The following is a 26,737-nucleotide window of genomic DNA, read 5'->3' as shown; positions in this document are numbered from 1 at the left end:
GGGAGAAAACTAAATATTTTTGATGGGGGAAAGTGTCCTTGATCCTTGATAAGGACTCCATTAAATCAGGGACATTTTTCCGATCACAGGAAGCAGTCCCACACCTATATCGGCCCACAAATAGCCTAGAAAATGTGTAATGTTGGGGTTGCTGGAGTCCTTACCGAAGGATCAAGGAGATTTGTTTAATCCCTGCGGGCAATAGCATGCAAATATCTATAGCAAATATCCTTGACCCTTAGTCCTTGATACGGAATGCATTAGATCAAGAAAGCAATTTCGACCAAAGGAAGCCGTCGCACGTCCCGATCGGACTAGAAATTGTGGAGAGAGAGAATTTCTAAGAAAATAAATTCTAAAAAACCCAACGACCTTCTGCTGATTTCTGTTCGCCTGGTATCCCAAATTTGAAATTCTCGTTTTCCACCATTTGAGCAGCCAAAGAAAATATGAAAAAAACTGAAAAATAAATTTAATAGAAATTAAAAAAAACTAGCGACTTTCTGCTGATTTCTGTTCGCCTGGTAACCCAGGTTTGAGATTCCCGTTTTTGGCTATTTGAGCGGTCACAAATTGAAACAAAAACAACAAAAAACATTTTTTTACAACTTTTGTTGTTTTCTTTGTTATTTGTGGCCCGATCTAGGCGTGCGTACTCGGAATAGCTTCCTTGAACTAATTCATTTTTTATCAAGGACCAAGGATCAAGTATATTTGCTACAGACATATATATCTTGTTTTCTCGCTTATTTGTGAGCCGATCTAGGCGTGCCACGGCCCGCTGGGATCAGAAAAATCTCCTTGATCCTTCGGTAAGGACTCCAGCAACCCCAACATAACACATTTTCTAGGCTGTTTGTGGGCCGATATAGGCGTGCGACGGCTTCCTTTGATCAGAAAAATGTCCTTGATTCAAATGAGTCCTTATCAAGGATCAAGGACATTTTGCCCAATCAATGTGGGCGTGCCACGTTGTTTTGTAATCGGGATAGTTTCCCCGGTAGAGGATACAGCAAGGATGGTTTTCTAATAATTTTATTTATCATAACTTAGCTTAACATAAATAAATAAACAAGTGGAAAATATCTTATCTGTTATATAAATGAATAGACGCGTATGTATATCCTTAAACCTAACAACGATATCTATCTAGATTGGTTTCCCTTGGTTTCGAAGGATCGAAGGATGACGATGGCTTGTTGGGTTCTGATCTTGAAAGGGGTGCGCTTCTGTCCTGCTGGAATAGGACTCGGTCTGTCTCGAATACGCCTCGGTAATGCTTGGTAATGCTGGATGGAGTCCTACATCTGGTAGGAGGAAATCGAATACGACTCGGTTTGTGGCAAAGCGTAGGGTACATAGTCGTAAGTTCTCTGTGAAGGAAGAGATCATTTAAAATAATCATTATGATTTGGCGGCTTATGAATGGGAGGGTTGCTGACATTATTTCCGTGAACCAAAAATTCGGCTGCGGCGCTTTGGTAGCCGAAGACCCTGTGATCTAATCTAGACAGTTCGTCTGCAACATGTTCGGTGTATGAACTGGCACATCTATATACTGTATGGTTAGTGGTAATATTAAACCGAATATTAAAATACGATGAAATGTACAATAGAGTCGTCAGTAGACTTACGGTATTTTTTGGTATATTTCTGAGGGTCAGGTCACACTGAAACACACTCAAAAGAAGCAAAGCGTTGGTAAAAAAGTGACAATTTATTTTAATGTAAGAATTCCGAATCGAACGAATGACAAAATGTCTGCCGATATAGTGAAACAGTTGAAAGGCACTCGATCCGATGTTAAGGCAGCCGCCACGACAATTGAGCTGAAATTCAGGGAATTCAGCAAGGGCATCGGGATAAACGACGCTTCCTTTCCGCTCAGATATGAGTTGAGCGTTTTGCGCCAGCTGTGTCTCGCCCTGAAGGACAATCTGCACCAGCATGCCGATCTCTACTGCGGCATTGCGGCCACCATGCTACCTCACGTGGAGCCCTACGAGGAGAAGCCGAGCCTGTGGGAAGCTCATCTAACGAGCCTGCGGTACATACATCATGGGCTTTGTCAGGAGGTAAGTTGAAGAACCAAATGCTTGCTAGCTGGTAAGCTATCTAATTGTACGGGTGCTTCGCAGAAATCCCTGACGGAATGCCAGAAAATGTACGGCCTAATCCGATCGCAGCCCTGCCGCCTGCAAGAGGAGGCTGATTACAAGTTTTATTTGGACATCCATCTGACGCACTTCAATGGCATTTACTTGCAAATGCAGAAGGAGACGTTGCCCCTCGCCGACACAGATCAACTCTATTACGCCTTGGAGGCAATGGGTGTCCTCTTTGACACCATGCACCAGCGTAAAGTGGCAAAGAATGCGGCTCTCCTGGTCCAGCTGAATGATTCCCTGTTCAGCAAGCGAAGCAAAGCCTTTCTGAAGTACCTGAGCGCCCTTCCGCCCGAGAGCACGACGAAAATGTACGACCCGCTTCTCAAGCTCCTGAGCTGCAGCTGGGCCACACCCAGCTCTGAGCTGACTAATCAATTCACGGAGTATCTGGGCCTGGTTCTGGCACTGGTGCAGATCGATATGTTTTCCATAGAAGCGCCACTCGAACAACAACTGGCACTGAAGTTGCTGCGCATTTGTCGCGACCTGTACAAGGACGTCTCGCCGCAGAACTACTCCATCCAGCTCCTCTACTACTACGTCAAGCTGATGTACGTGCGCGAGGCTACGGCGGACTTCAAGCAGACTTACATCGATCTGTGCAAGAAGTTCGTCTACTTCTTCGAGCACAAGGGCGCGACGCACGCCAAAGAGCAGTGGTTCATGGACCTGCTGGTGTTCTTCCAGCGCCTGCAGACGCTGCTTCATCAGAGCAGCAACAAGCCTCCCTTAGACATTTTTTGGCAGCAGCTCGAAGGCGACGACAGTTCCGAGGTATACACCGCCCACTTTCAACTGCTGCATGGCTGCCTTGGGCTGGCGGTGAACGTAGTGAGGAGTCCGCTGGGGACCAGCTGCTCCAACGAGGCCTGTAAAAGCATTCGCAGGCATTGCCTTCTCTCCTTCGGGATGTGCGCCCTGGAAGCTTACATTAACTGGCAGCCGACGACCGAACAGAAAGCGGACAAGGTACGTCTGCCACAGCTGGAAAAACTTTTACCTAATGAGCTTTCTCTTCAGGCACCCTATAAGCCGCTCTTGGGCATTCTTGGCTACACCTTGGACGTGGCCAAGAGCATGAAGTGCCTGGGGCCCTCCGCCATGGAGCTAGTCAAGCTTGTGCGTCTACTGGCACTCGTGGCCGAAAAGGTATCGTGTCCCGAACAAATGTCCCTTGTGCTGGCCTTCTTGGAGCCCTTGCAACATCTACGACCGCTCATCGCCAGCCAGGATATGCTTAGTGTGCTCCGGAGAATCTACAAAGCCAGTGTCCACTGCAAGAGCTCCGACATGGCCAACCGTCTGCAGTCCACCTACCTTGCGGCCCTAACGAATCCCTCGCGGTTGCGTTCACAGCTCTTCGCCCACTACCACAATGCCAATAATACGGAGAAGTGCGTCTACGAGTGGCACGAGTCCAGTCCTATGCCCAACCCCCTAACCCCCGCCCAAACGAAACAGCTATACGATGTGGATCTGTTGGCCGTGCTGCACTTCCTGAGTGCGCCGCCCGTACCCCTGCTGCAGTCGCTACTACGCTGCCGTCACAATGACTACCACCTGGCTCTCCTGGCACGCAAGATGCGCACCGACAGCGAGGTGGTGCGTCAGTGCGAGGAACTGCGCTCCCAGCTGCACAGCACGGCCCTCAAGCAACCGCTCAGCCGCATGCAACAGCTGGCCATGGGCCATACCAGTATCAGCGTGCTGCTGGAGGCTTTGGAGGCACAGAAGACCAAGTTCTCGATCAAGGAGACGGCCGAGAACTGCCTGGAAGAGTTAATCGTCAAGAATAACTTGCTGGAGCTCAACATTAAGCGGGAGCATCGCCTGGTGGAGTTGGCCACATCGGCCATCGCTGGCTTCGCGGCCTTCTTCGAACGTGCAGACCAAGAGCCCCTCGGCTGCGACGATACACCAATCGACTGGGAAGCCCTGATCGACGATGCAGTTGCTGCAGCCATGGCTCTGTCCACCATGGGCTACATGGCGCAGGCCGATGAAGCCTGGCTGCTGATACTCAGGATTGGGCAAATGCTGGACGAGAGATTCACCTACCTGCGAGCCCTGACCCACTTCCTGGGACAAGACCATCTGAATTCTAACCAGCAGCTCCAACTCTCCGAGGAGGTGGATCGAGCGCAGGAGCTGCTTGACGATCTGTGGCCTCAGCTCCAAAACGGATGGTTCTTTAAGCGCCAACATACTATAGTGATGCTCTGCCTCTGCCACATGGCCAGCTACTATGCGCGGCAGGACTGTCTGTGCCACGCCCAGCTGCTGTTGCTGCAGGCCGAGGAGCTGCGCGCCCAGTTCGATGAGCGAGTTGGCAAGAGCGACATTGTGCAGATCACAATCCAGACAGTTCGCTTTCGATTGGAGTACCTGCGGAATAAGAGGTGCAGCAGCCTGCCTAGGAGGCCGACGCCCCTGCGACAGCTAGACACGCTGGTCGACAGCGTGCGCAACTACTGCACAGTGTCCAGCGTGGACCTGGGAGCCCTGCAGCTGCTGCTGGCTGACCTCGTGCGGGAGAGCACCGAGTGTGCGGCCAACCGGCTGACCGAGCGGTTCGCCTTTTACGGCACCATGCTTAACCTGGTGCTGCAGTCGGGTATGGCCCTGCGGACCATTGAGGTGCTCATCTCGTGGCTCTGGATGAACCTGCAGATGGAGTACCTGGACCAGGCGCAGTCCAAGCTGCGCCTCCTAGACCATTTGCTCGCCATCAAGCCGCTTAGTCGAACGCTGGTGGAGCAGACATCGGCCACATACGTCCCCGCAATCGCCGCCAAGGAAGATCTCAAGGCGAATGCCATGAGCGAGCTGACCAGCAACATGCTGCTCATGCAGCTCGTGGAGCCGATAAGGAAGCAGAACCAAATGGACGTGGCCACAATCAAATCTCTGCCCATGCACGAGCCAATTCCCACCAGCCATCAGCTGCAGCGCTATGTGAGCAAGCAAGGGACGCCGCCCCATCTACGGGACAGCATGCAGCTGCAATGTATCTACTTTATCGTGGGATGTCTCCATGCCCGCTTCAGCTTCTTGAAAAGGGAGAACGATCAGCTGGACGACTTCTACGTGGGGGCGGGCAATTGGCTGCAGGAGGATTCCGTACGCACCGCCACACTTGGCTCCATGCTCCTCGTGCACGAACTCTACCACCTCAACTATCTTCGCTTCAGAAAGAAGCATAAGGAGGCTCTCAGCTATGCGGAGGCAGGTCTCAAATCAGTGTACCAAACGGCGGACATCAACTATAGCTTCAACTTCATGGTCCAGCTGAAGACGGCCCGGTTGGAGCTGCATCCCGTTGGCAAAGCGAGGGCGAAGACCATTAGGCGAGCCCTCGCTTTCAACACTTCGCCAGAGGATAAACGCAGGAAAGGTGTTGTTGAGGGGTCTACCAAGGCAAAATCATCTGCCAGAAAGACGCCCAGGTTCAAGATATACACGGAGCTGGAATTGCGACCCCCCATCGGCTGCAGCAACAGCAGCAGCAGTAGCAGCAAGAGCGGCAATGAGAACACGCCACCATCGGATCATGTGGATCTGAATGCCTGCCAGGCGATCGAGATAAGCGATGACGATGCTGCTTCGGTTTCAGCGTCGACTCCGGCTCCCTCTCAATTGAAACGATCCCAATCGGTGCCAGCTAAGGCCACAAAAACACGCTCCGCTAGAGTTGGTAGCCAACTAAAAGTACCAGAGATCATCGAATTGGACGATACCATGGAAGAGACGCCTTCCACCTCGACGGCAGCCACAGTGAAGCGGTATCCGACCACTGATGCAAGGAGCACTCGTGCCCGCAACAGGCAACTCGAGGAAACGCCAGCGACCACGCGGGGACGACCACGTCGGAAGGTACCGGAGCCTGCACCCCAGCAGGAGACAGTCAGCCTTAGGCGGCGACAAAGGAACTGATCAGAGCTAACACGTGCATAGGTTTATAATAGTTTATAGTTAATAGTTTTTTGTAGCTTGTCCTTATTCCATTTGATTGTGTATTTATAAACGTTATGGCAAGGAGATCGACCTTCCAGAGAATGTCTAAAATGTTCTTATTGCTTGAGCACGGGCATCAGCGAGCTCTTGCAGATGTCCTGGACCCACTGACCAAACTGAATCCGATTCTGTCCGTGGTAGAAGAAGCCAGCGCCCGACTTGCAGCCCTCCTGGAACTCTCCCACATAGCGCTTTCCGTTTGCTGAACACAGACGAAACATATGGATCGACGAGGATTCTACTGAAATTTTCATTTTGTTAGAGGACTCACCCGAGAAGAGGACGCCCCGTCCGTGCATGGCATCCTGGAGCCATTCTCCCACATAGACGCGTCCGTCCGCATACCAATGTATGCCGCGTCCTTGCCGCTTGTTCATCTGCCACTGACCAAAGTAGACGGATCCATCGTCGTAGTACTGTTTTCCCTCCCCGCTGCGCTTGTCATGGCGCCACTGACCCACATAGAGGCGATGCACCTGGCCATCAGGGGACTAGCGCCGCATGGATCCGTAGCCATGACGTTGGCCCTGCTGCCACTGGCCCTCGTACACCAATCCACGACGGCTCGATTTCACTCCATAGCCGTGGTGTTGGTTCCTCAGCCACTTGCCCTGATAGCGGCCATGTCCTCCGGCAGGATAGCGCAGGCTTCGAACACCATTGCCGCCACCAGCATGGCACGACATGTTGAAGACAACTGAGCCCAAGCTCCGCTTTGGGTTTGTCATCTGCGCTCTTCTTTCGTGTCCTGGGGTGCGTGTGGTGTCCCTTTTCTAATCAACCCCAACCATGTGTCCTGGCTCCATTTTCCCCCATCCAACAACTCTCGTTAGCTAGTCGCTCTTCCAGTCGCTCCTGGCACGCAAGCCTAACCACCCGAAGGAGGTCAGGCGGGGGAACGGCAATAGAAAATCGCTTGCTTCGGTTAAATATAGGTAGAAAAAAATCGTTTAATCGTACGTGTATAAATTACAGCGCAATTTCGCTTACATATTCGCCTATCAATATCAAAATTTGGGCTAACACGATCTGGTTCGGTTCGAATTATTGGGTTCTTACACACTACGTGGGCGAGGGAAGACTGCGCTATGGATGAGGTCTGGGTCTGGCATCGCGAGCGATGGCATACCACTAAAATACAATACAGATATTAGCGGGCGCGCCAACTAGTTACAACAAATATACAAGCTAATATTGAGGAATATTTAGTCAACACAGTGGTTTAAACTTGAAAGTAGTATTGCTTTAGTTTGGGTCTTTCATCATTGCATGCGATGAGTACACAGGGGTTACGATGTGTAAAGGTCTTGAGCATAAAGAAACATTGCTCGGGGCACAATCCTTTAGAATATATGTACTCATACTGTTTTTGTATAATAAAAATCTACTGCCTTCTGCGTATCACAATTTGCATCAACTACAAATTTACAAAATATTCACTTATTTAGTCTGAGGATTGACGGCGAGGCCTCTGGCCCACTGCCGCAAGTGTCTTTTCTTTTCTTTTCGTTTTCGTTAAGTTTTCAGAGAAGGATCGCCGAGATGGTTTATTGCTTCGTGGGATCCTCGCGCGATTGATACTGCTAAACGATGTCGCCGGCGGCACCGTAGTGGATGCCGTTATTGCGATTATGATTGTTATGGTGCTCGAGGTGATCCTGTTCCATCTGCTCCTTGAGGATCTCCAGCTCCCGTATGCCGGAGACCGTCACCTCGTACTTGTGCGTCACCAGAGACCGATAGAAGTGTATGGCGAAAGCCAGGAAGATAATCATCACGGGTATCAGCACCACGCAGGCCGACCAGGCCGCCGGCGGGCTCAGATCATAGAACTTTACCCAGCACAGTATGGCTATCTCCAGCAGGAATAGGATCAACCCCAGCAGCGTCGAAAATGCCCACGCCGTCTCAATGTACCAGTGCAGGCGCTCGTGCGGCGACTCGTGCACCAGGGAGATGCTGTGCAGGTTGCACACCACCTCGATGTTCGGCAGTATGCAGGTGCTAATCATCAAAGCCAGCATATGCACGGCCACCAGCATAGTGGTGCAGATCGCGAACGCCACTAGCATGCCGGGCGGAACCTTTGTGTCGTGGTCCAGCTGCACCTCCACCATCGCCACCTGTGGGGGGACGCAAAAGAGCAGAGGTCGGGAGATTAGTGAGAGTCGTGGATGGGTTACGGGTTACTCTGCCAAGATCGCCGCTCTCAGACGGCAATGCTCCTCCTATTATTATTATTAGCCATCTTTCTCAACATTTTGGCAAGTGTTGCTGGCGCGAGCAGATTTGTTTATATAATAAGTATCTCATTGGGTTAATTTATCTGATCTGCCCCTCTCTCACCTTCTACCTAGGTGCACAAACATGTGAAATATATTCAAAATATACAAAATAAAACTAGTCAAAATAGTGGCGGAGCAGAGGATACCCAATGTTTTTAAGAAAACAGTAAAAAATATGTTGTTGCAAAAACAACATTCCAAAAATTGAGAGATTGTTAACGTAGATTAATTCTATAATATTCATCTTTCGATTTTATAATAGAATTTGCCGTTGGCTATCAATGAATATGGTGGGAATCCGCCTTCTGTCAGCGAGATCTATTGCCTGATTGGAAGACCTTCGATCACTGTAGGTAGCCCTATATACCCCCGATTAGTGGGTACGAAACCATACAGAAATAAATGCATGGTCTATAGCTGACAGAATTGTTTGAAAAATTCAAAGATAGAGACTATAAATTTAACAAAAATTTAATTGGATCTAATTTTCCTCTAGTCAAAGTTAATTATGTTTAGAAGGTACACATGAATGTACAGAAAACCATTATATTTCTTTACAATATCTATTTAATCATAATGCTCTACTATTATTTTGTATATTTCTGAGCTCGGTCTAGCACTTGCACATCATTTGAGGAAACCATTGAAATGGAACCAATTACAACTTAGATTCCCACTCGCATAGCAAACCAGTTTCCCATCACATTTGGAAAGCTCATAACGCTCAAAGTGTATGCAGACTTCGTTGTGGCTATTATTCTTGATGGGATTTCACCCAAGAAACCGTCTAGGAAATTGGTGTTTTTCTGCCAGAATCTCTGACCCTGCTGTACATACGGTTTATGATCTAATTACGTTTATGTACAGACGCGTGATGTGTTCTCACAAGGGACAAGGAACAAGGGACAAATGCTATTTCTTTTCTATAAGAATAGCTTTCTATATGATGTTGTGGATTCACAAACTCATTGCAATATTGTCCTATCCTATAGACCTAACAATATCCTGTCTTTCGAGTACTGAATGCATCATAGAAATAGAAATATTATGGACTTACCATGGCGAAGCCGGAGAGTAGGGCCGATGTCTTGCTGGAGGCCTTCAATTTGGCGCGGCTCAGCTGGAGCTTGCGCCAGGAGAGGTAGGTGGGCGAGTGGAGATCCTCGCCGGATTGCGACATGCTGCTGCTGCCGGTGCGGTGCTGACGCGGCTGAAAGCGGTAAGACTGATTCTGTTGGAAGGTGCGAAACTGAAATGGTGGCGGTGATATGGAAGCTGCTAGCCCTGACGGCAACGGCAGTGGTAACGGTAACGGCAGGGGCGGACCTGCCGCAGGTGGGAGAGAGTTGTCTCTCTGCGCGTTGAAGCGTCCCGAGCCCGCGTGTGGGGAATTCGAATTGAAATTGTGGTAGAGATATCGCGACGATCCAACGTAACTACTCGGGCCCGAGTGGACGGGTCGACTGCCGAGATTGCTGTGGATGTGACAGCTCTGGCCGGGGTTCTGGCTGTGGAAGCGCAATGGGCGACACGAGTCGCACATACTGTAGTCGGCGCCGGGTCCGGTGATCGGTAGGTGGCCAGAGGGAACCGTCGTCGCCGTCGCCGCCGCCGTATATGCATCTACGCTGGCCGCCAGCTTCGCCGTTGCATGCAGTGCACTGGCCAGGGCCGAGGGCTGGCCCGCCCGCATCGGCGCATTCATCGGCATCTGTCCCATACACCTGCCTGCTGCATGAAACTGGGAGCGACCTCTGCCCAGGGGAAGCATGTCCAGAGTCTCGCTGCTCTCCGTGCGCTCCGTGGTGGTGGCGGCGCTGCCATCGAAGGAGCTCTGCTGGTGGCTCAGCAGAAGGCTGCTGCGGCTGAGATTGGAACGGGTATAGCGGAGGCTGGAGTAGGTGTCGCTCCGGATACTGGCGCTGGTGTTGGCATTGCTGTTGCTGTTGCTATTGCTGACGCTGGTGGAGGGCAGCAGCTGCTCGTCCTCGTTCTCCGCCTGGGTCTGGGTCTCCGGGTGATGGCCCGGCTCCTGTTCGGGCCGCATCTGTCGTTTGCGGCGAGGGGGTTTGGGCGGGAAGGATTCCTCGAGGGGCCGTGGCGGCATGTGCTGTGTTGTCTCCGTACTGGTGCTCTGTTCGTCTCCGGATCAGACTGTTCTCATGGCGGTTCTCTAATGACTCTATCGGAGGAGGGTCACTCGTTTCCGGACAGGCAACGGCCACTGGGGCTTCGATTCGATCGGATCGGAATTGTTTCAGTCAAGTTTTCAATCTTTTGGGGTTTATTTTCTAAATTTCCGTTTCACTTGGTTGATTTTGCGCTTCCCATTGATGTGTTTTTGTTGTTGCTGCTTCTGCTTTTGCTATTGCTTTTGCTTTTGCTATTGTTAATGTTTTTTGTTTGCGCGACAGTGTACATCAGAGTGTGCTTGTGTTGGTGTGTGATCTTTTGGGGCACATGACAATTGATCAGCAATTACCCACACACTGACAGAATAACTACAGAGACTGGGGTCTGGGGCACACTAAACTTGGCGAAATGCTCTCCTCACGCCTCTCACTCTCTGCCGCTCGGTCGCTCTCTATCTCTCTCTCTCTCTATCCCTCTGATCTTGCGCTGCAGTGCGTTCAAATATTTACTTTTTATTTATAAACATTTTATGGGTTTATGAAATGTAAAATTCGTGTGTCAATAAAACGAACTTTGCTGGCACGCATACACTGACAGGTCAGGCGACACTTGATTCAGTACGAGGTGTATTACGGATACCCCGAGTCGAGTCCGAGTTCAAGACACATTCACGGACAAGGTCATCACGCAGCGTAGTCGTTTGATTTGCGTACGTTTCCGTTCAAACTACCGATCCCGACTGCCGACTGCAAACACGGATGTTGAGGAAGCTGCAACGGCGGCCAACGCTGACACAGAGACAGACAGCAGGCAGGGCACCGCAGAAGAGGCGATGTGACGCGACGCGACGCGACGCGACGGCAATGGCAACAGGCGACGGGGCAACTGGCAATGGCACCTGGCACAAGCAGAAGCAGAAACATCAGCACTTCCGCGCAGTGCGCAACCACTGACGGGACAAGATCGAAAAGTAATTCTGCTTTCGATACATTTAATTCAGGTGAGATTCGTGGCCGCTCTTTGGCCTGCCTTTAGCGGGGGTGTGCCTCCTTTTCTTCTTACGTGTTCCTTGGACGCAGGGCTGGGGCAGAGCTTGTGCGACGACGTTGACAACAGCAGCGACGGCGGCAAAAGTTACTGACTAACTGATACGAAGCGCAACCAGCAGGCAGCAGGCCGCAGAGCAGAGCAGAGACGACGACGACGACGACAGCGGGTACACTGATGATGACGACGACGGCGGCGAGGTATTCAAATTCGACAATCAATTCAAACGGCGGCCTGCGATGACACAAAAAACAACAACAATAATGGCAATCGAATTACTAATGCCATTCGAATGAAAGCATTTATGGTGAGAGAGCAAGAGAGGGACAGAGAGAGAGAGCGTTGTAGACAGAACAGAAAAAGACTATAGAAACAGCAACAACAACTACCAATAGGAAAAGAAAGAAAAAACAAAAAAATTTGCGAAAACAAAACAAAACTCGACGACTGCGGAGGCGCTGCTAGGTGCTCGGGGAGGTGGCTGGGGTTGCTGCTCTCTTGGCGATCCATCAGCGGTTACACGATTTTCTACCTGATCGATCGATGAATGGGGGGAAGTAGAGATAGATTCGAGTGATTTCCATGGCTCTTAGAAGGGGTTGGCAGGGGCTGCTGGGCACATGTCCCTTGACACCCTGAACCCTGAACAAAGAGCGATTCGATTCGATTCGATCCAATTAAAATCCACATCGATTGCACCCACTTAACCCAACCACCAGCCAGCAAGACAACCCACACTCCAGCATCATTATTCACATCTTCATCAATGGCTCGCAACACTGGACAAGGTCAGGATTAGGGTCAGGGTGAGGCCAGAGCCACGACGGGGTGTGCTGGCGCTTATGGTACTTTCGATAAAGCTCATGTGATCGTATATGTTGGTGAAGATCATGGGTCCGTATTCCTGGCTTTTTTTCCGCAGTCCCATCACCCCGTACAGCGTATGGTTGCAGAGGAGCGGAGTACCCAGATCTCCCTGGCTTGTGTTCCCGTATCCATCACGGCGGATCGCGTAGATGGTTTTGTTGCGAAAGGAGCAGCTACTCTGATAATTAAGTTCGGGCTTCGTCCACACCATCAGCTTCATCATCTCGTTCGTAATGGGTCCGTCCTGTGGAGGAGGTGCAGTCACACGGATATTCTTTGCAGGATGATCTGCACACTCACGGTGTACATCCTTCCCCAACCCAAGGTTATGCAGGTTGCGTTCTTTGGCATCTCATGCTCTGGCAGCATCGTCTGACTGTAGTGCAGGTTCCTGGGGACAAAGCTCTTCAGCTGCAGCAGGGCCAAGTCATGGCAATATGCTCTGTACTTGGGATGCAGGACAATCCTCTTCACGGCAATCTTCTTCTCACTGACTGGCTCGTCAAGGCGGTTTAAGGTATCGAGCACCACCATCAGATTTCTTCTTTCAGTGGGGTAGCAGCAGGAGCTGGAAGGCCTCACGGAGACGCAGCGAGCTGTGGTTACAACCCAAGAGGACGTGATTATGAACCCGCCGCAAAAGTGGTTGTCGCCCCAAAACCGAATTGGCTTTGCAGTGCGAATCGACACTACGAACTTGGAATCATCCAGGATATTTTGATCCCAATCTACCGATGGTTTCCTGTCTATAACCTGGATTTCACAGAACACAGGCACGAAGAGCATCAGAGACAGTAGCACACGGATGACTGCCCTCATTTTCGATTTCCAATCGCAAGAAGCAGAGTTTTTGTCAATTCCGGAAAGGATAAAGAGAAATGTATTGGATCATCTATAGCAAACACGATGGCATATTTGCCTAGAAGCGACTGGTGATGCTGTTAAAGGAAAACTGGCACAAGAATTTCAGTCGCGAAACCAAGCAAGACACGTTTGCACAGACGCAACTGTTGATGCTTACCAACAGAATCTGTACTAGACGCGACTGTTGATGAATGAGGACAATTTATTAAAGACTCGACTGTTGTTCGTATTTTTAATCATATTTTGCGATTCCAACTGAACGAGGTGTCACCCCGTATTCGATGCTGTCTTTATCAGCAGACGACTGCCCTCTCTCTCTCTATCTGCACTCTGTCTGCCTGTGTGTCTTTCTCTCCGTCTCCTATCACCTTCGCCCACTCCCTTGTTTCGGGGGAGCACTTGACTTCCGCTGAGGAACACAAAACGAAGCAAAATGTAAAATTTAAAGCGTGTAAAAATAAGTCAACTCGATAAAAACAGCGAAACGGAAGGTTTTATGTCGGCATGCTGATGTGGATATTTCGGTGTTTAATTCTTGTTCTTAATCTCGTTTTGTTTTCCATTTCGCTTGTGGTTTCAATGCGTTATCATACGGAACACGTATGCAAACACCATTTACCATTTTACAGTCGCCGCCCAAGGAGCAGGCCCACTTTTTGTGGCTTTTTCTTTATCGTTGGCAAACAAAGTTCCGATAAGCGATGACAAAAGACAAAGGGCAGGGCAGGGTGTGCACGAGTGCGGCTCTCGCGGTGTCAATTAGAGAGAAGTGGGGGGGCTGTGACGCCATGGCGGCTGCTCTAAGCACCGTTCAATAATTTTTCCAGCAGGTAGGCAAAAGGTAAGCGCTGTTTGCACGCACTCGCGGTAGTATGTGTGTGTGTTTATCTCAGTGTGTTTTTGTGTGGGATCTTGTTCGACTTGAAACAGAGGCCATACCCCCCACCCCTCCAGAGATCCAGTGCCAGATTCGGATTTTAGCAACATGTACAGACACCCGCCACCCGCAAGTCGCCCCACCAGTTCGTACCGATTTTGTTTTTTCGCGATTGATTGCCAGTACGTCGGAGATCGGCCATAGCTTCCATAGCAATATGGGGAATGTAAATGGGGGAAAGGCGAGAGTGAAGGATAGATTGATTTGTTATTGACTTACCTTTGGATGACTCTGGCCCGATGGGGGCGGCGGTGGGGGGAACTGCAGCAGCGAGTTGCTCAGGCTGGAGCGCTTAAATCCGTTGCTGCTGGTGGGGCTGCTGCCGTGATTGCTACTGGCACCGCCGGAATTTTGGTGGTAATGGTGCTGCTGCTGTTGGTGCTGGTGGTGTCCGGTGGCTACGGATGTGGCGGCTGCTACTGCTGCGGCCACAACGTGCTGGAAGTGATGAGCGGTGTTGGCGGTGGTGAACGTGGCGGAATTCAAGTTCAAGGGACCGCCGGACTGGCGCTGGGACTGCAAAAACGTGCTGGCTGAGGTCTTTGAAGTTTGGGGTCCCTGGGCCGGGTGCTTGGGCAGCTGCTGCGACTCGGGCAGGGTCTCTAGGCCACCTGCGTTGGATGTGGTCCACACTGACATCTTGTCGAGATGTTGCAAATATTGCCGAACGGAGTGCCAGCGGCCTCAGCTATTGTCTTCCCAGAGAAATCCATTTTGCATGAATCAAATGTAAGGAAATCGATGTTAGTTGATGCAAGTAACAATGGCCGGTCGGGAAAAACACACGAGAAAACTATAATGTTTAAATTAAGTACGAATGGGACGGTCGGGGGTCGGTTTGAAGAGAGCAACTTAACAAACAAAAAATGCACACGGGAAAATTAAGTACTGTACGGCTTGTTTTGCTTTTTTGTTGTTGTTGTTTTCGTTGCATGAAATACACTAGCGCGTGATAAACAGTGTGACGGATTTATGGGTAAAATATACCGCCCAACCCTCAGAAATATACCGAAATATACCGTCTCATAACAAAAATATACCGTAAATATAACAAAGAATTATTAATTTTCCTCGATTTTGATATTTGGTTTAATATTACTACCTAGCTCAGCGTACAGCACTACAAGACATAATTGTAAGTACTCTTTTTATTGGTTTACTGTTTGTTTACAAATAAAATCTGTTAAAGTTCCGCAAACTCCGGGAGTTCATGAACGAATTGTCGAACTGTGGCATGAACTTCGATGCCATTGACGAACTAACGGTCGATGATAGAGACATGGTCCTGATTACAACGAGATGATTCTTCATCGGGAGGGTGTACTTGACGAGATGATGGCTGATCAGATCGTGTTGTTTGTTTTTATCTTTGACCTGGACACGCACCAAAAGAACTTCGAACAAATCTCGGACAGCTGCCAAAAGCCATAAAACACAAAACAAATCACATAAAAAAAAAAATCAGAAAAATTAAGAAAAAAAAAAAACTAATTTTATATTTCAATGGTCGAAATTTGGAGGCCTTACCAGTGACGCTGCCCCATCCGATGGCCGTGACGTCACTCCAACTTCAAGAAGTCAGCAGCCATCTCCAACGACGAGGCCAGCCGCTACAGCGACACTGGCCAACGAGCCAAAGCCAATACCATCGACAATGCATCCCGGGTGGCCGGACCAGCAGCCACTCGGATGCAGCCAATTCTTACGCTTCATTGGCATCACCGGGGTAGCCCCGGTAATAGAACTCACTAGTGCGTAATTTTCGAACTGAACCTAAAGGAAACCTACTTAAATAGGTGATATATGATTATAATGACGTATTGTGTATTGTCAGCTGTTTTTATGCTTTATACTTTGCCCACCAGACCGTCGGGAACACGTCGAGTTGAAATTTACAAAATTGAAATTTGAATTTAAGAAGCGCGGCATTGTCAGTGCTGTGCAAGATTAAATTAAAACAATGCAGTACTGGAAAAGCTGGCGATTTATATATATATATATATACTCTTGGTACCATACTTTATTTATTTTAAACACAATATAATCGTTTTAACCTTTTTTTAACAAACGTCGACAACGTCAAATTTTGACACCATTTTCAAATCTTTTTTTTCTTGTTTTTTCACCTCGTTTTTCTCGACTTTTTTCACCTCAATTCTGTCGCTGAAATGCGGCACATGGCAGCACTGTCCGATAAGCTCCGATAAACAGCCCGCGAAAACTCGTAATTAACGGAAATTTAATTTATGAGCACAGCACCCGTTGAACTACAATGTTGATCTGATTTTTAAGGCATTTCAACTATTGAAAGTACTCAGGGCTCATTTTGTTTTCTTTCTAATGCTCACACCATCCATAATTTGTTTCTGCCAAAACCGGCTGCATCTTATTGACCGATAAAGCAATTAATCAACGCCCACACAGAAATAAATTAATTAAATTGTTTTTCAACACAATTTAAATGCATTCTTGTTTGTCCGGCTGTCTGTGCGTCTGCCCGTTGGTCTGTCTGCCCGCCAGCTGTGACACACATTTCAATTTTTCTCGAATTTGTTGTTTCTTGTGTTTTGCTTTGCAAATTTTCTTTCACATTATTCCGGGTGTGGGCGCAGTGGCAGCAGCAATAGCTTCGTGCCCCTCTTGCTGCACATATACCAAAATATATACTTATAATAAAATGCATCTCTTCTTATGGTTGGTGGCGCGCCTTGAACTTGCATTTGTGTTATTGTACAACTGTACTACAGACACGCACATCCACATATCCATGTGTTTGCTCTTGGGACCCATGGTGGTAGAGGTGGCAATGGCTTTGCTTTCGCGGTTTCGGCCTCTTTGAGTGTTCTCTCTTTGCCTTGCTTTGCTTTGTCTGAGAATTAATTTGGCAAACAGCCTACCCGACAGCCCATACGAGTAGATAGGTACATAGATAGAGAGTCATGTGCCCCAGAACAGTTATCTATTGGATATTCCCCCACTCGCACACACATCCACACGATTCTCAATAAGTTATTGTGGCACTTTCAAGGCGTTACAAATGTGCGCCAACGCTATCGGTTATGTTATCAGTGGAGAAGCGGTTGTTTGTTTGGCGCACAGCAAAGGCCGTTTGGGGTCAAGTCAAGCAACCCAACCCCCGAACGTGTGCGGAATGAGGTAATGCCAGTGCTAATGCCAAGGCATGCAGTGCTCCCGTGCTGGATTCCGGGTGCCAGTGGCGCAGTTTGCTTCGTCGTCAGGCCATGAATGTAAACAATTAGAGGCAATTGAAATCAATAAACGATCGCTGCACAGAATGTACATAATCCCTGCGCCCTGGGTCCACGTTCTTTTGGGTCTCGGCTCTCGGCTCCAGACCCTTGAGGTCCCAAAAGACGCCAAGTCATAGTCATCGGCTATTAATAAAGCTTCTCTCAGAAATCTGACTGTCGATAACAATACACTCGTACAGAAATGCTGAGATATATTGTACGAGTACGTATGGAAATGCGATCGTGGAACCGTATCGCAAATGAATTTGTTCAACTACAAAATGAACAAACAGCGTACGGAAAGTGACGCTGATTTCTAATTTTAGGATTCCACTGGAGACACCAAGCTCTGTTAGAGTTGAAAGCGACCCATTCAGAGATTTGAAATGGAAAAGAGGTGTCTACAGGAATCGGCAAGAAACAGTTTTCTGAATCAAACCAAACAAATCAATGATTTTAAAGTCAAAATTGTAAAATCTTTTTACACAGAACACTTCTAGAAATGCACAATAATTCAGATAATATTTTATTGAGATGATTCCAATACAGAAAAACCTGTTTGAAGTACAAGACTTGCAGATACAATAAAATAAAATACAATTCTCTTTAATCCTTATTTAACTAGAGTTTACAATAGTTCACAAAAACATTGGTTCATCGATTGGTACAATAATACACAGCTAAGTACGCGGCATTTTCTAAGGACTATGGACAAGATAAGACATCACAATGATCACATGTCCCCCCGCTGGGTTGCAAGTTTAAACGTAGAGCCCCCTATTTGGCTGACTAATAGTAGAAGATTATAATGGAATGGATTGGAATGGTGAGTCCTTCTGGCTTAGGCGAATCATCGTATCGGATGGTCGATGGAACCCATTGACTTCTTACGATGGTGGTTCACCTCGAAGCGTTCCATGATCTTGGCCACAATCGAGGAGGGCGGCATGTCCGGGTTGCCGATGAGTCCGCGATACCCCAGAACACTGGAGTCTGCCAAGGAACTGGCCAGGGTCAGTCTTTGAACAAACGCCTCCGTGTCGATGCCCGGCACCTGGGAGGGTTTCAGGAAGCGTTTCGGTATCCGCGACAACATGTCCTCGGAGCCGACGGGACCGAAGCCCAGGTTGATGAGTATGGCCTCCGGATCCGGCTTGCGAGACTCCAGCAGGCTGTCCACGCTCGAGTACCGGCTGGAGTCCGACTGCACAGAGGCAGAGCTGTCCCTCAAGAGCAGGCTGCTGAATCGGTGCTGGCGCTGGGCCTGCGGACTCAGTTCCGGTGCCGTGCTGCAAGAGTCGAAGGACTCCTCGTGGCGCAGGCAGCGACAGCGTCGCAGGCCGCTGCTCTTGCAGGAAATGGAGATGTGGCGCTGCAGGGCCATGCTCACATGGGCGGGGCTCTGCTGTTGCGCGAAGTGGCTGGGCAAGTGTGGCAAGGCGTCCAGGCTGGTCTTGTCCTGGTCGTTTTCGACGTCTTGGTCGTGGTCGGCATTCTCCTCTAGATCGGCGGCATATGCGCAATCGCACTCCAGGTCGTCCACATCGACGGCCGACTGCTGGCGCTGCAGCTTTTTGCGCTTGCGCAACGGCTTGTTGGGCGGAAAGTGATCCGCGGAGCTGGCACAGATGCTCAGCGGCAGGTTATCGCTGCTGCCGGCGTGGGCCTTCGGCTGAGGCACCTCTTTGGACCCGGCTTTTACTGCCCCTCCGGCCGCTATAGCCAGTGCCGCTCCCGGCCCTACTCTGGCCTCGAAATTGCTGCAGCTGTGAGAGCGTTCCATGGCCGCACTACGTACGAGTATGTTGGTGGTACGAGTGTGTGGTGAATGTAGGTCTGGTCTCCACTTGACGCGGTTTGGTGTCTCGGTCACGGCTGCTCAGGTTACGTTACAACAGCAACTGGTCCGACAGGCAGCCCCTGCTCATATTTGGTAAGAGCCAGAATCAGGGTTAGTCCCAAAACAGCCACACAGACTGGGCCGCGATCTGTTGATCTGTTGATCTGTTGGAGCTGTACGTCTGGTGTCTCCCTGCGATTTGATATTCTCCGATTAACGTATAATGCGTACGCGTGTTCAGCCACAAAAGCGACAACAATTTGTGTTATTTGTTGCCGTTTATGCGCTTTTTGTGGAAACGTGTTTTTCTATATTCCGCGTATTTTTTCCCTCTGCTTCTTGATTCTGATTCCGATTTCGCTTTTGTTAATTTGCCGTTTTCGTTGTTTACTTATTTATTTGTTTGCGTTTGCTTTGCGCTCATTAGAGCCGGAGATGGAGTGTTAATCAGTCGTAGCGCTCTCCTGACCCCGGATTCCGAGTGATCGCGATCCACTTGACATTGATATTGGAATCGAACGGAATGGATGCGATCGCTCGAATATAGGAATTCAAAATTAAGTTCAAATGGGATGCGTTTTTCTCCTGCACTGCACTTTGGCTCCACTCCACACACTCTCTTCCTTGTGCCACTGGGAGGCGGCTGCCGATGTGATTGCACAGCTTGGTTTATTTAATTATATTTATTTATGTATTAAGTACACAAATTAATCATATACAGTCAACTGTTCCGTAGTGTGGTGTTTATTCGTGGATCGCTCGCACGCTCGCTCGCTCTCTCTCGCGTCCGCCTCGCACAAAGTGATCTTCAAAAATGAAACTGAAATCACAATTCCCCCATCGGAACGCCCCAGCCCAGTCGAACCAAAGCCCAGAGCCAGAGCTTTCGCAGCGGAGTGCGACAGAGGGAGAACCGAAGGGGGTGAGAGAGCTCCACTCTCTCTCGCCTGAGCTCCACTCACACCACTCTCTCTCTCTCTCTCTTTCTGGCTCTGTCTCTTGTTGCTGTAATTATTTTGCGGGCCAGTCGGCAATTTCCTCAAGCACGACAACGACGCCAATCTATTAAACTTTTGATTAAAAGCACACCGAATAGAGCGCTTTGCGGTTAACCCAGCTCTGGCTCTGGCTCCGGCTCCGTGTCGTCCTCTCTCTCTCTCGCTCGCTTTTTGTCCCACTCTCGTCGGGGAAAAACCTTCGTGCACTCACTTGATGGGCATTTTCTATACCCAATACCTGTACAGTACCTGGGTAGGGTATATTGGGCAATATGCTATGGCAGATATTAGAATTAGAGCAGCACAACATTTGTATTCTTATGTGCTTCAATGGGGCCCGCGGAAAGTTTACCTTAATATTTGTCTAGGTGTTTTATCTTCAATTCGAATGCTCTTAGTCATGTTTCTTCAAGGGGATTTTATATGAATCTATTGTCTGTCTATTACCTAAAAATCATCACGATCGGAGCCAGATAGACACGACATTGAAAGGAAAGGGTTTATCCAGTAATTATAAAAAGGTATAGTTGATAGAGTATGTTTTTCGTTTAAACTTGATTCGGTTGTATTTTGTATCTTTTTATGCTTCTCTCGCACGATAAGAAGTCATCTCTGGTATTGTTTGCACGTTCCCGGCGTATTTGGTTAATTAAATGCTTTTTACGGCTCGCTGATTCCGGACAGCCCTTAAACTGCCGATCATTAAGCTATTGAGGTCATAAGATCTCTTTATCTAATTGCTGCGAGAGATTCGGATGATCAGATGATACCTGGAAAACTTTATGGCCCAGGGTGACGACTTGTGTAATCAATGGAGACTTTTGATGTTGCCCCTGTTTACTGATACCCCGCCCGGCTCTCCGCCCCGACCGTTTTCGGTCCAGACAGATGCATGCGGAAGAGTCGGGCAGCAGGTAAACACAAACAAGGGAAATTCTTAAACCCGTTCCACGGTGCCAAAGCTCTCGCGGAAGCTCGACGAGCGTCTGCTCTGCCCACAGCTGATTGCATTGCGAGTGTAGCTTTCGCCGAGGCGAGCTTACGGGTTTCGTCTCTCCGTCTCCGGAGAATGCGAGAAATGCATACCCACTGATACCTGCCTCGATATCCGCCCCACCATCGTATCTTCTAGCCACCGACTTGCGGATACTGTTGCGCGGGACGATACTTTGATACTTTAACCTGCTGCCGTCACTGTTCGCTCAGGCAACCAGCCTGCGCCCCAACCCCTGAGAAAAGGTTGTATCAACAGGTATCTTGAGGCCAAGACTCAGACGAAGGTCCAAGTGTAACAAACAGCTGGCAAACAGGCGCAGAGCCAATTTACACAAGTCTTCAAAATTGTCTACAGATACGAGTACGGTACGAGTACAAGTACCAAGGGCAGACACTTTTCACGGGTCCATAAATCCACGCCACGAGCGATGAATCATGATCATCGTTTCGGGCTAACTTTGTTTTGTTTAATTTGTTATGCATTCTAAGTTAATTTGCAAGCTCCGTATCAGAGGGGCGGGGGTAGGCGGGTTGGTGGGGGGAGGAGACAACGATGTGCAATTAATCCTCTACTGCTGTTGGAGTAAGTAACTAATTTTTAATGAATGTTTGAATATGATCGCAGTTGGCGGCAATGGGATTGTATCATTGCTAGGAAATGGCTTTAAATAAAAAAGGGGAGAAATAGCAATGCCGTCTTGGGCACGAGGCAGAACTTTGTTCAAGATCTAATGGGCCAGCCCCAGTCCCAATCAAAGGCAAATTTAGATAAGGGAAGGCAGAAGTTTTGACATGCTCCGATCCAGAGATTAGCAATTAATTCGGTTTAATTACGGAACAATCTGAGTTCGCTTTATTTTCCCAGAGAATCCCTTGCATCTAATCCATAATTTCGTGATGCAAGCGATATGGAACAGCACGGAAGGTACCAGAGCCCACAGCGAGCAGAACTCTCTTCAGAACAATGACAGTTATTATAGTTAGAGTGACACAATGCGCAAATACCAGGAAAAAGTACAAAGGTGGCGTGTCAGAAGGTCACCCTATAAATAACAGTATCAAGGCCCTGTTTCTTCTCGGGCTCTATAATGGTCTGTTCTGTACTATTCTGTTCTGTTCTGTTCTGTTCTGTTGTGATCTGTTCTGGCAATGGCACGCGCGCCCTTTTCAATTGATTGTAATTGGCTTCGAGTACTTGCTCAAGTTCTGGATACTGTAGATATTGTATATATTGTACATACATATGTTGAATTCCAGCGAAAGTGTAACTGTCAATTGGATTTTTAAGTAGCTTGGAATTGAAAATGTAATGTGCATCTGATTGGAGAATGGTGTTTTCAATTGGAAAGGTAAAGGAAAAGGGAAAGGCAATCCGAATGGGATGACTGTAAATCTCACCTGTGTTTGTACCGCCTGTAACGCCGCACCGTATCTGCACAAGTGTGTAACTTGATTAGCTTTAGATGATTCAATTATTGTTTATTGTTACAGCTCGATATGTAGAATAACGATACGCTTTAGTTGGTTAACATGGGTTATTGTTTGGCTTCCAGCTAATGCACTTTCTACGGGTATGGTATGCCACCGCCTTCAACCCGACACTTTCTAAACAAGCTTACGAGTTCTGTAACTGCAGCAGCAGCAAACAAACAGCAAACACACACAGAAAACCCACGACCGGCACAGAGCAGACGAGACAGGTAACTGGCTGGATGGCTGGATGGCTGGCTGGCTGGCTTCACTGGGAGCTTGTCACTCTTTTCGGAACCGGGAATGAACGCGCTGCTTATGCATGGTTTGGTCTCTTCGTTATCTCCGCTGACATTAGGAGATCATCTTTATCTCTGTACTCGTGTATGTGGGTATAGTTCCTCACTGAGACACAGGCAGAGGCACAGGCACAGGTCCCGTCGCGTCCGTCATCCGTTTGTTCTCCGCGATGTGCTGTTCTGATTATTTTAGTGTAGTCAACGGGCGGACCAAATATTTGCACATTGTTTGTTGTGCAAATGAGATACTAAGCCGCGTTGGAGGGGGAGGTACCGGTGCTCGCAAGAAATCAGTTGCGATGCTTAGCAATATGCAAAAACTACAATAAATTGTATGCACATACATATATGTATAAGTGCGAGATCCGTAGAGTACAAGAATGACACACACGCAAAAATAAGAACAAAACAAGAACCAACAAAAACACTATTTTACGAACAGCCAAGCACCGCGCACACGTTCGTCCATCGCCGAGAGATGTGAATGAATGGACGGAATGGCAGAGCAGAGCCAACGTAAATAAACGCCGGTGCCGCTGCCGCTGCCGCCAACGCTGCTGACGCCGCTGCTGCTGCTGCCGCCGATGCTGTTGCCATTTGTTACAACAAACATTGCAACACTTGGGCAACAAAAACTAGACACACAAATCTAAAAAAAAAAACACTAAAATGCAACATTTATTTTACATACCATTACGAAAAAAGAAAACCACCAACAAAAAGACGACTGCCTCAACCCGCAGCAGCAGACTTAAAGGCAGAGGCAGCGCAGCTGGCGTCGGCGGCTGCAACAATGCACTTCTATTAATTAAAAACACTGTGCTACAAAATCAAACTTTTGCTTTTGCATTAGTGGTTTCAACTGCAAAACTGCTTTCAATGCCTTCTGAATATCATATCGTATTTGTTGTAAAACCATCCTGATTCATTAGGTCTTTCGATTCGCTCGATGTTATTAAATTGCATAGTCACCCTAGTCACTGTGTGCACGATGATGCACGTCATCTTTAATCTCTGGTTCTGCGGATACATTGATTCCATTGAACGGTTAGACAAAAAGGAAACGAAACTGTAAGGAAGGGTTTATGTTTTTTCTGTTAGTTAACAGTAGATGGAAAGGGATCTCGATCTCCAGGCCTTTCCAATCATCCAATATATAGATTTCGATAACAATAACATGCCTTCTAGTATAGTTCAATCGGCTGTAGAGCGAACAACGAAATACGAAAACATACTTTGTTTTTATATTTATTAATTATAAAACTAACACAACAACACGATGAAGAAAAATTATCTAGTGTTTGTTGGCATCGGCTGCCTAATTAGCGTAAGTTTTCCGTTCAAAGCCATTCGCATGTATCCAAGACGGTTTGTAATTCCAGGTGATGCCTTTTATTGTGCATGCTATGCCCCCTCTCCTGAGTGGTAAAAACAACAACAACAACAGCCTGGACAAGTCTGGATCACACTTACGCACCCAGTCGTGGGTTTCCAACGCCATCCAACTGGAAATGATGTCAACCAAATCCACGGGGGGGACAGCCAGAGATCTGGTGGTGGCCTCCAATATCTCTGGATATGGTGGACAAACAAATAATACCGAGTCTGACGATGCGATCATTCGACTATTTCCTGTAGCTTTCCAGGAGGACCATCAATCAGGCACGAAGTTGCCTGCAGTTCGTGTAACCTTCCAGGAGGATCATCAATCAGGCACGAGGTTACCTGAACCCCACACCATTAAGAAACCTGGCCAAAGAGTTGGGCCCAAAAATGACGGTCATACCAGAACTAGTACCAATAATATTACGAGAACTAGTATTAGTCAGAAAGAAACTGACGCTAAAATAGCTCCTGATGCTGTCAAAAAAATGTTTAGGGTTGAGGAAACCACCGACAGTTGGCCAGTGAATCCTTGGGGCGGGCTTAATTTCAAGGACCTTCTAAAAGCCCCCCAACTAAAACAAAAAAGGTCCAGAACAGTAGCTGGCACATGGCCACCAGGCACCGCCGGCTATTACTCGACTATTTATTGGTGGTATCCCGTTCTAACCGATAACCCCAACTGGAAATATATACCAGACCGTGTCGGGGTTACTCAGGTATGCCGGGGCAAATCCACCCTCTACAACGTGCCCAGAGTATACGACTGGCTAAAGGTGCGAGTCCGCAATAAGACGTTTAACGAACGACCCATCTTTATGCCACTCAGAAAGGAGCTCTATACGTTTGGCTTGTCCGAGATGTGCCACACCAACGATACGAGAGAGTGGTCCGACTACATTAACTGCGCCATTATGCGGAACATGCGGATGGAGTACATGATACCAAAGTATCCGTTGCACCAGATCAGCTATTTTTATCGCGACTACCACGGAGCTACCATGTTCCAACAGGGGCATTTCTCTACACACGCACCAGGTTTTGGTGGCAAATAAGTATATGCCAATGGTTGGTCACCTCATTCTTACAAATATACATAAATAGTTAAATACGTATGATGTTGTTTATTATTTCTATTTTTATTATACCCGATACTCAAAATGAGTATTGGGGTATATTAGATTTGTGGTAAAAGTGGATGTGTGTAACGTCCAGAAGGAATCGTTTCCGACCCCATAAAGTATATATATTCTTGATCAGCATCAATAGCCGAGTCGATCGTCCGTCTGTCCGTCCCCTTCAGCGCCTAATGCTCAAAGACTATAAGAGCCAGAGCAACGATGTTTTGGATCCAGACTTCTGTGATATGTCACTGCTACAAAAATATTTCAAAACTTTGCCCCGCCCACTTCCGCCCCCACAAAGGGCGAAAATCTGTGGCATCCACAATTTTAAAGATAAGATAAAACCAAAAACGCAGAATCGTAGAGAATGACCATATCTTATAGACTGCAGAATCTGAATTGGATCGTATTACTATTATAGCCAGCATCAAGAAAACAATTTCATTTTTTCTCGCCCTGTCTCTCTCAACACACAGGTAGCATAGGCGGCTTTGCTTAGAGTAAAACATTAGCGCCTAGATCTCAGAGACTATAAAAGCTAGAGCAACCAAATTTGGTATCCACACTCCTAATATATCGGACCGAGACGAGTTTGTTTCAAAATTTCGCCACACCCCCTTCCACCCCCGCAACGGATGCAAATCTGGGGATATTCACAAATCTCAGAGATTATTAAAGCTAGAGTAACCAAATTTGGTATCCGCACTCCTCTTAGATCTCACTATAAAACGTGTATCTCAAAATTTCGCCCCACCCCCTTCCGCCCACACAAAGGACGAAAATCTGTTACATCCACAATATTGCAATATCTACCATATCTATCAGATTGCTGAATCTAAATCAGATCAGATCATTTTTATAGCGAAAGGAAACAAATCAATTTGCACTGGCTACGCAGCGCCCGACGTCACGCTCAGACTAATTTTCTGTCTCTCTCGCACGCACTCTTTGTCGTGTCGTTTAATATTAGCGGCGTCTGCCGGAGGAGAGCCATACTGACTTAGTATCGGGTATAACAGTAGAGTTGCGGTGTCCGCAGCAACTCACAACGTTCCCCCTCG

At 48.1% G+C, this 26,737-nt stretch overlaps 6 protein-coding genes and 2 long non-coding RNA genes across 10 annotated transcripts; 4 read left to right on the top strand and 4 right to left on the bottom strand.

The window, feature by feature from the left end:
- Positions 1 to 1,658: 1,658 nt before the first annotated feature.
- thr (three rows) lies at positions 1,659 to 6,224 on the top strand. Its single transcript, XM_004444439.3, has 3 exons — positions 1,659 to 2,075; positions 2,139 to 3,137; positions 3,189 to 6,224. The coding sequence occupies exons 1-3, from the start codon at positions 1,758 to 1,760 to the stop codon at positions 6,099 to 6,101; spliced, it is 4,230 nt and encodes a 1,409-aa protein (XP_004444496.2). The 5' UTR covers positions 1,659 to 1,757; the 3' UTR covers positions 6,102 to 6,224.
- LOC4805384 (MORN repeat-containing protein 3) lies at positions 6,209 to 6,973 on the bottom strand. The gene is given in 2 exon segments (XM_001361756.4): positions 6,209 to 6,384; positions 6,454 to 6,973. Coding segments are annotated over 2 exon segments (603 nt in total). The 5' UTR covers positions 6,911 to 6,973; the 3' UTR covers positions 6,209 to 6,238.
- A 139-nt stretch (positions 6,974 to 7,112) lies between these two features.
- Positions 7,113 to 15,269, bottom strand: Orai (calcium release-activated calcium channel protein orai). 2 transcript variants are annotated; one of them, XM_033378984.1, is made up of 3 exons: positions 14,535 to 15,269; positions 9,525 to 9,677; positions 7,113 to 8,305 (listed from the first exon to the last, which is right to left on the bottom strand). In XM_033378984.1, the coding sequence occupies exons 1-3, from the start codon at positions 14,952 to 14,954 to the stop codon at positions 7,766 to 7,768; spliced, it is 1,113 nt and encodes a 370-aa protein (XP_033234875.1). In that variant the 5' UTR covers positions 14,955 to 15,269; the 3' UTR covers positions 7,113 to 7,765. The 2 variants fall into 2 exon arrangements, with proteins under 2 accessions (XP_033234875.1, XP_004444494.2); XM_004444437.3 differs by lacking the exon at positions 14,535 to 15,269 and having other exon boundaries at positions 9,525 to 11,794.
- Positions 10,863 to 14,638, bottom strand: LOC15382892 (trypsin-3). Of its 2 annotated transcripts, none has more exons than XM_015185122.2 (3): positions 14,535 to 14,638; positions 12,815 to 13,323; positions 10,863 to 12,758 (listed from the first exon to the last, which is right to left on the bottom strand). In XM_015185122.2, the coding sequence occupies exons 2-3, from the start codon at positions 13,298 to 13,300 to the stop codon at positions 12,411 to 12,413; spliced, it is 834 nt and encodes a 277-aa protein (XP_015040608.1). In that variant the 5' UTR covers positions 13,301 to 13,323; positions 14,535 to 14,638; the 3' UTR covers positions 10,863 to 12,410. The 2 variants fall into 2 exon arrangements, with proteins under 2 accessions (XP_015040608.1, XP_004444495.2); XM_004444438.3 differs by lacking the exon at positions 14,535 to 14,638 and adding an exon at positions 13,536 to 13,669.
- LOC117183769 (uncharacterized) lies at positions 11,865 to 13,812 on the top strand. Its single transcript, XR_004468933.1, has 3 exons — positions 11,865 to 11,954; positions 12,570 to 12,769; positions 12,840 to 13,812. It is a non-coding gene; the product is annotated as an uncharacterized lncRNA (long non-coding RNA).
- A 520-nt stretch (positions 15,270 to 15,789) lies between the features above and the next one.
- On the top strand, positions 15,790 to 16,309 carry LOC117183770 (uncharacterized). The gene is made up of 2 exons (XR_004468934.1): positions 15,790 to 16,111; positions 16,181 to 16,309. It is a non-coding gene; the product is annotated as an uncharacterized lncRNA (long non-coding RNA).
- A 1,837-nt stretch (positions 16,310 to 18,146) lies between these two features.
- On the bottom strand, positions 18,147 to 20,246 carry olf186-M (Ki-ras-induced actin-interacting protein-IP3R-interacting domain olf186-M). Its single transcript, XM_001361753.5, has one exon. It carries the CDS (start codon positions 19,347 to 19,349, stop codon positions 18,417 to 18,419), a length of 933 nt encoding a protein of 310 aa, XP_001361790.4. The 5' UTR covers positions 19,350 to 20,246; the 3' UTR covers positions 18,147 to 18,416.
- Positions 20,247 to 24,337: 4,091 nt separating this feature from the next.
- LOC6898907 (uncharacterized) lies at positions 24,338 to 25,667 on the top strand. Its single transcript, XM_002138840.3, has 2 exons — positions 24,338 to 24,496; positions 24,552 to 25,667. The coding sequence occupies exons 1-2, from the start codon at positions 24,449 to 24,451 to the stop codon at positions 25,605 to 25,607; spliced, it is 1,104 nt and encodes a 367-aa protein (XP_002138876.3). The 5' UTR covers positions 24,338 to 24,448; the 3' UTR covers positions 25,608 to 25,667.
- Positions 25,668 to 26,737: the final 1,070 nt, after the last annotated feature.

Source organism: Drosophila pseudoobscura, chromosome 3, assembly GCF_009870125.1.
Source record: "Drosophila pseudoobscura strain MV-25-SWS-2005 chromosome 3, UCI_Dpse_MV25, whole genome shotgun sequence".
NCBI lineage: Eukaryota > Metazoa > Arthropoda > Insecta > Diptera > Drosophilidae > Drosophila > Drosophila pseudoobscura.
Note: the sequence above shows the minus strand (reverse complement) of the source record. Positions and strands in the feature narration are given on the sequence as shown.